This window comes from Henckelia pumila, chromosome 4 (genome assembly GCF_033568475.1).
Source record: "Henckelia pumila isolate YLH828 chromosome 4, ASM3356847v2, whole genome shotgun sequence".
In the NCBI taxonomy this organism is placed as follows: Eukaryota; Viridiplantae; Streptophyta; class Magnoliopsida; order Lamiales; family Gesneriaceae; genus Henckelia; species Henckelia pumila.
The window spans coordinates 98,854,521-98,863,381 of NC_133123.1; the positions used below are offsets into that span (position 1 = coordinate 98,854,521).

Here is an 8,861-nt window from a genome sequence, read left to right on the forward strand (position 1 = left end):
TTATTGGTATCAGATTTGATAGCCTATTCCTTGGAACATGCATTGCATTTATGCATTAACCTAGAGTTTTCTATGGTTTAGAATATGCAGTTATAAATGCTAGCATGTTGTGATATGCCATTCTAGATATGAATGCATTGTTATTCTTTGTATTCTATTGCTTTAGAGGAATCGTTATGATTCAAGAATTTATGAGTCGATGATGATTCTATGATTTACATGTTATTACATGTTTTATGATTATTATGGCATATAGCTTCCATATGCTTTCATGATGTATATGCATGTCTTTTATACTGAGATTTATTCTCACCGGAGTTATCCGGCTGTTGTTTTGTTTATATGTGTGCATTGCATCAGGTTGGGGCATGATCAAGCTAGAGTTGGCTTGGATAGCTTGAGAAGAGTCTTAGCATGTGAGGATTCGGGTTTTTAGCAGAAAGATTTGTAATGTATATTTGTTATACATGTTAGATAGCAAGAACCTTTGTATATGTTATTTTTGCCAAGTATTGATTTATACTTGAGAGTTCATGTATTCTAGATCACTTAGTATGAGTTTGAATGCATGTAAATTATGTAGAATCATGTTGAGAAGTTTATATGAAGTTTGTATGAGATTTGGAATCAATTATACAGCAAAGAAGCATTTTTATTCTCTGGACAGGGTGCCCGCTCGATCGGGTGAACTTCACCGATCGAGCGAGGCCTGTATTTTGCCAAAACAGAGAAGTGAGTTTTTGGGCTCGCTCGATCGGGAGATTTTCACCGATCGAGCGAGGCCAAAATGGATGCAGGCCGAGAGTTTGAATATTTAGCTCGCTCGATCGGCAAAGTTTGCCCGATCGAGCAAGGGGCTGAGTTTTTTAAAATTTTTTTTTTTGTTTCCTCTTGGTTTGAAAAATCTTTTATTACATGATTAATTGTTAATTAATCTTTTATTGCCCTAAGATGAGATTAGCAACCCAGGTCCCCAAAATATTGCTGTGTTTCTGGCTTGGATTTTGATACAGATGTACATCCTATCCGAGTTTATGCAATCCAAGCTGAGCCTGAATTGTTTTTTGAAAATTAAAGAAGCATAGAAAGCTGATCAAAACATTCAGAATTCAATTGAGAAACTCAGAGCTGGACATGAATCAGAGTATCAGGTTAGTATTGATGGCGTTTTGTTTGTGAATAAACGCATTGTTGTGCCTAATGTTGCAGAATTGAAATATCAGATTCTGAGTGAAGCACATTGCTGTAAATTTAGCATTCATCCTGGTGGTAGGAAAATGTATAACGATTTGAAATAGCAATTTTGGTGGAAACAAATGAAAAATGATGTGACAGAATTTGTATCCAAATTCTTAAATTTTCAATAGGTGAAGGCTGAGAGAAAGCAACCAGGTGGTTTATTTCACAGTTTAGCAATTCCTGAATTGAAATTGGATTATATCACGATGGATTTTGTCACAAAAATACCACGATCTTTGAGAGGATGCGATGAAATTTGGGTGGTGATTGACAGACTGACTAAGTCTGCTTGTTTCATTCCTTATCAGATGACTTATCATCATGATCTGATGGCCAATATTTATATCCGAGATGTGGTGAGATTACACGGTGTGCCTAAGTCTATTGTATCAGATCGAGATCCTTGATTTACTTCTCATTTTTGGCACAGTCTCCAGGAAGCTCTAGGTACGCATTTACATTTGAGTACAGCTTATCATCCTCGAAGAGATGGGAAATCATAGCGAACTATTCAGATTTTGGAGGATATGTTGAGAGCTGTTGTGCTTGATTTCGGTGTGAATTGGCAAGAATCTTTGCCACTTGTTGAATTTTCTTATAATAACAGTTATCAGACAAGCATTGAAATGGCTGCATTCGAAGCACTGTATGGTAAGAAATGCAGGTATCCGTTATTTTGGGATGATCTTTCTGAAACACCAGATACAGGGCCAGATATGATTAGAGAAATGTCTGATAAAGTAAAGTTGATACAGTCCTGAATGAAAGCAGCACAAGATCGACAAGACAAATATGCAAATGTGAGGCGTAGACCTCTAAGCTTTGAACAGGGTGATCGAGTATTTTTGAAGATATATCCTTTCCGAGGCACTGTTCGATTTGGAAATAGAGGTAAGTTATCATCGAGGTTTATTGGGCCTTATGAGATTCTGGAAAAGATTGGTTATCTTTCATATCGATTGGCATTACCTCCATCGCTATCCGGTATACATGACATATTTCACGTGTCTATGCTGAGGAAATATGAGCCAGATGCTTCCCACGTACTTCGTTCAGATGAGGCTGAGCTGGATGAAACACTGAGCTATGTTGAACGACCTATTCAAGTCCTTGATCATAAAGAAAAGCAGCTCAGAAACAAATCCATTTCACTTGTTAAAGTGCAGTGGAGTAGACACGGAGTTGAAGAAGCAACTTGGGAGGTAGAACAGGATATGAGGCAGCGCTATCCAGAACTATTTCATTGATGCTATTCTTATTCAGTATCTGTAATATTTCTTTATCTTATGTGTTTACAAATTTCATGTGATTTAGAGGACGAAATCATGTCTTAGAGGGGGAGAATTGTAAGGCCCGAAATTATTTAATTTTAATCCAAAAATATTTAATTTGAGAATTTTTGAGTTTATATTTGAATTATAATATTATTAAATTATTTAGGATTGAAATTGAATTAAAAAGATTGTTCGGGGACTGATTTGCAATTATGCAAAAGTTTAGGGACTAAACTGCAAATTGGTCAATATATATCAAATTTTACATTTCCTCCTTATCATTCCATCGTGTAAAAACCAGAAGCCAAAGGAAAAGAATCAGAAACACTAACCCACACCATTTCTCATCTTTTAAAGCTTCGATTTTTTAATATCCGTCCGTCAGAATTCAGATTTGAATATATATTCGCAATCACCTCTCCGAGAGCTATGTTTTGGCGTAAGTTTTCTTAAGTTCTATCATACTTGATTTTAAATTTGAAGATGGAATTTTATTATTATTGGTTATACATGTGCTTGAGCTAGTACCGGTTATATATTCGAAGACGGATCGGAGAAAGATCGTCGATTTGATTTGTAGTGAATTTTTGAAGAAATATGTGAAATGTTCAATTCTGAATCATGGTTGGATGTGTATATACATACTGATATTTGATGTTTATGAATGAGATGGGATTTGTATAGTGCATTGATTATTGTTTCGGTTGCCGGTTTTTAGCCGTTACGCCGTCGGTTTTAGAAATTGCTACACTTTTGAATTATTGATTGAGTTGTGCTATAGTTGAGTTGTTTGCTGATGTTTATAGCACATTGATACTTGATTTTCAGAGTTGGTTGAAGATTGACAAACTCGAGACCTCCGACTTCGAACGGGAAGAAGTTTGATCAAGCTTGTGGATTGAGTTAGCTTGTTATCCGTATTTAGGTATGATTCAATGACGATCGAATTGGGGATAAAATTCGAGATGAGTGGCCTCTCAATCCCATCACAAATCAAAAATTTCTTTGTGTTACATGTTTATATGTTTGGTTATGCATTGCTTGTTCTTATTAGGCTTTGTAAGATGATTGCGTATTGTGACATCTTATGGTGCATGTTGAGCCTAATATTCCTTCTAACCTTGCCATGATATCGTTGATGAGTTATTAGCTTAGATATCAAGTATCAGTGATGAGTTCATAGCATTGATACTTAGACTTCGGTTAAAGCATCAGTGATGAGTTTAAGCCTGATGATGAGTTGATGCGTTATAGCATTTGAACCGTTGTCTTCTATTGGGCATTGTTTCCTTGACAGCCTTGCCATTTTCCTTTCATTTCGTTGTGATTTATATTTGAAATGCATGAATCTTTCCATATATGTTTCCTTATATGTTTCCGTTGTTTCATACTAAGTTTATACTTACCAGTTTGTCCGGTTGTTGCTTTGTCTTTGTGTGTGCATTGCAACAGCTGATTCAGGGCCGAGCCATAGGAGGCCATGAGCTTTGGGAGAATTTTAGATATGGAGACTTCGGGTTTAAGTTATAGAAGTTAATGTCAAACTTTTGTTATATATGAAGTTGAGCATGTATGTTTAATGTCAAAACTTGTATCAATATAGTTTTTGCAAACTTAGAATTAAGTTTGAATACATGTACCACTTTGTAAGCTTGTTGGTTGAATAAAGTTGCTACCCTTCATGTATTTATTGTTCTTGAATGCTTAGCATTTTACACAGCTCCGCTACGACTCCTGGATCGCTGCACTACTTCCGGATTCCCAATAGGACGCCTAAAATTCCCTAGTTCTAAGTTAGAAGGCTAAGGAATCGAGAGAAGAGAGGAGTTCGGTGCGCTTGAAAATGAATCTCGGCTCCTCTATTTATAGACAATGTTCGGACCGTCCGAACCCCGTTCAAAGCCTTCGAATGCGATCAGAGCGTCCGATCCCGTCATCGGGGCATCCGAAGTCCCATCAATGCATCAACCATGATGTCATCTTGCTGATGTAGATGATGACATAAGCCCTAGTCCTGATCGGACCATCTGCTCCTGCCGACGGACCATCCGATCACGTTCGGAGCGTCCGATCCTCACTTCGGATTGTTCGAACCGAACGTCTTCGGATCCTCCGGTCCCTTTCTCGGGCATTCCTGAAAGAGTGGGTGCCCTGTTAGCAAACTTGTGGCTAAGGGATTTTATGACTCTATTTGTAAACAATCTTTGTTTAATGTAATTTACACTTTTCATTTGCATTTACTTTATCTTTTATCATATTATTATATTGTGACGTACTATACAATGTTTAGATAAAGACCTTGAATATACTAGAGTGCACGTAAGATGTGATAGTGAATATGGATGACTATCATGAAACACATCTTATAAGCACTGTATATTCTAAACCAATTCCTAGTCAATTGAGCCATCCACAATAAGGATAAGGATCGCTCGAGATTGAGACTAGCATTTGCGATGCCGAGTACCACGTTTCATTGGATTGGAACATAGAGATGTTCGAAGCATGCAAATGGATATTCATTGGATGGATGATCGAACTACCCTACTCGGACTTTCCAAGTGGTTTTCACTAATTGAGTGGATAAGTCCATGATTTTGGTTGTACACTATTAGTCCTTACTACTTGAAACATCATGGAGACTATATATGCAAGTAATGTACTTTGACTCGTTTACCGACTCCATGAGGGTCATCAGGTGTCGAGATTGGATATAGTTACGACACATATAGGAGTCAATGCTTTGTTGTCAAGGATTCACCACACGCTTGCGAGTGTGGATATCCTATGCGATCTGAGGAAATATTAGTGTGACAAATATCTGGCCAGAGTACATGATGTGATTTAGGTTACTTGGTTTCCTAGTTACACATGCGATGTCACTATTTGATCTTCAAGATGCATTGCATAGTTATCGAATCTCGAACGACTCTCGATATACCAATGGTTGTTGATTCGATCAGGATATATGGATGAAGGGACCGTACTGTACGCTAACCTAAACCCACTGGTTCTTGCAGGCACTATTAGTGATACCTAGGGAATCATGGGGCGATGTTGCTAGGCGCTCTTACCATGATTCGATGGGCAAGTCGGAAATTGTTGTTCTGAGTCACAAGGAGTTGTGGGCCCATGGCTAGCTGTATCCCTGAACCATTGAGGGTTACACAAGTAATAGATTTCTAACCCCTGTTGAGATAATTAAATTTAATGAGTTAAATTTAGCGAATGAGAAGTAGGACTTCTTATTGATGAGTAGAGGGAGTGAGATTTTTTAAAATGACATAGGGATGCCATTTTTGGAAACCACTGAATTCGGATTCAGAAAATTTATCTTGACTTTAAAATATGCAGAAAAGGTTTTTGTACACATTGGTAAAATTGGTTTATCAATTTGAGCCACGATGAATTTTATATTAATTTCTAAACATGCGAGTTTTGTTTGTCAGACTTGAACTTATGACTAATGGTCCATAAGCTGTTAGCAGCCCATGTTATAAATAAGTTATTGCAGTACATAAATTGAAGACAAGGTCTCATAATTTTTGAAAAACCTAGAGTGTTCTCTCTAGGGTTGGCCGCCTACTTCCCTTCTCTGTGTTCGAAAATTCTAGGCTGCAATTTTCGAAATTGCAGTCTAGTTTAACAGATCAAATATGTTAATTCTCTTCATAGAAACTTCTGATAGAATTTCTAGAGCAGTCTGTCAGAGGGTTTAGATTTCTGTTCGTGGACCTGATTCAGGAGTTGATCGAGCCATCAGTTCCTGGAATATACAAGAAGAGCAGGTTTATCTGTTGGAGTCCATAACCTCAAGTTGAGACTTGAGAGGTAAAATTTAATTCTTGTTTTATTTTACTTATTCGTTTTAATCGTTAGGATTTGATACCCACAATCTGGAATCGTTCCAGATCAGAAAATAAAAATTTTAAAACCTTTCGCTGCTACGGGTATCAGATCTGACAGACCGAGAACGTGTTCCAACAGTGGTATTAGAGCTAGGTTGCTCTCGGATCTTAAGATTAAAATTTTATCAAAAATTGTACCAAGCCTCGGTTTTCAGAGAAAACAAGGAAAAAAAAATTTTGGGACTGCTCGCTGCCCAAAAGGGCATCGGCCAGCCGCCGCCTGGCACGCAACTGGGCTGCGCTCGGCAGCCCAACGTGATGTGCTAGGGCAAACGTTGCCCTAGCCCATCACACAGTTGGGCCACGCGAGGCGGCCCTGCAACCTGGCGGCTAGGCTTGGGCAAATGTTGCCCTAACCCAGCGTGCAAATGGGCCACAGGAGGCGGCCCAGTAGCCCAGCGGCTGGGCCGAGAGCGCCTAGCAGGGCAGGGTGGGCTGCCCGGGCAGCCCCAGAATTTAAATTAATTTTTTTATATAATTTTAGAAATTATAAATTTTAGACTGATTGAAGATTATCTCGGTTGGTCCACGAGGCAATGGGTCAAATTTGTTTGAACCCGGATTTTTAAGAAAATTAATTTTTGGATAAATTTGAATTTTTGGAAAATTTATATATTTAGTCCAATAAATTAAATTTCATGAAAATTAAGTATTTTTGTACAATTGATAATAAAATATGATTTTATATATAAAATTAGATTTTATGTATAAAATATGATTTTATGGATAAATTAGATAAAATATGATTTTATCTGTTTAAATATATTGTCATTTAGAATTGCATGTTATCCAATCATTTAATTGAATTAAATAATTGGATAAAAGGATGATCGATTGCCATGACCAATTTTTAGGTGTATGTTAAGTTGTTTACATTTGGTTTTTTTTATTATTATTGTTGGGTTTATTAATGGGCTTGTATTATGGCCCAATTTGATTTGTCATTTGTAATAAAAGTGGACCTGGTTTATGGCCCGTTCCCACCCTTAAATATGTATCCCCTACTTGTCATTGAAATTTATTAGACTTAGTGGGAGATAAAGATTTGAAGACAATGGTGGGCTTATCAGACGATAAAGACCGAAGAAATGTAAATTGGAAGCTCAATGTAATAGGATTGAATTGCATACTTGCATATCACCTAGGATTGGACTTAGACTCGTGATTGGCAACCACGGGTCGATTAGATTTAGGCATCGATCATCCTTTATTTAATATTTGATATTATTGTTGTATGCATGTTTAGACTAAATTGTATGAATCCCGCAAGCATACAAATTTATTAAATGATGAGACAAATTTTCAAAATTAAAATTCGTCATTTTAAATATGATATAAAATTAATATCAAGTTTAATAAAAGGGAAATTAAATATAGTTTATATTTTCCTACCTTCCATCAACTATCAATGCATGATAGATGCTACCCGCGACCGTGGTCCATCTCATATTATTGGGAAGGCCCGTTCACCGGAAAGCTGTACATTGAGTAGACAATTGTTGAAAGTTGGGTGGAACTCCCATGGGATCACCTCATATTATTGGGGGTCCACATAGCGACCGTCCATCACAACTTAATATTGATGGGTCAACTTGACATATCACTTTAAACGACATCATATTATTGGGCCCTTTATTGGATTTGAGGTAAAAAAAAACCATGGAGGTTGCTATAGCAGCAATTGAACTCTACCTTTTTAAAATTATAATTGGCTGATTTTATTCGGAACTATAATTCGTAAATCGGGCTCCATGTTCCTACTAAAGAAAATGGTTTTCTCGTTTTCACTAGAGGGTGATGAAATCGTTAAAATAGTGGGAGAGTAATTCATAAAATTAAACTCGCCTTATTTTATGTCTTAGTAAATTAATTAGACAATCACCGATTATTGTCTGTTATCTTTTCAGTATAACGTTACAATGAATTCACGTAATCCTCTCTTTTCCATTCTCGAACAAAACAAACTGACTGACGCAAACTATACGAAATGGTTCCATAAGTTGAATATTGTCCTATGCTCGGAAAAGATTTTATACGTGTTAGAAAATTCTCCTCCGAAGGAAGCCCCGACTGATGTGAGTCCGGAAGAGTTGGCCAAACTTGATAAATGGTGGGACCATGATATCAAGGCCAAGTGCTACATGCAGGCTTCGATGTCTGATGAACTTCAGAGGCGATTTGAGGATGCAGTGAATGTTGCTGACATTCACAAGACCCTCAAGGAACTTTTTGGAGCTCAGTCGAGATCTGAGCGGTACACCACTGTCAAAGAGGTAATGACATGCCGCATGCGAGATGGGACTTAGGTCCGTGAGCATGGGGTACACATGATTTGGCTCATTGAAAAATTGGTGACCCTCGAGTTGACATTGGAGCACGAACTATGTGTGGACTTACTGCTTCTTTCTCTTCCTTCATCGTTTGACGATTTTTTGGTGAA

General features: G+C 37.4%; 1 protein-coding gene across 1 annotated transcript; it reads left to right on the plus strand.

The window, feature by feature from the left end:
* The first annotated feature begins 2,000 nt into the window (after window positions 1-2,000).
* Window positions 2,001-2,486, plus strand: LOC140861446 (uncharacterized). Its single transcript, XM_073264465.1, has one exon. It carries the CDS (start codon window positions 2,001-2,003, stop codon window positions 2,484-2,486), a length of 486 nt encoding a protein of 161 aa, XP_073120566.1.
* Window positions 2,487-8,861: the final 6,375 nt, after the last annotated feature.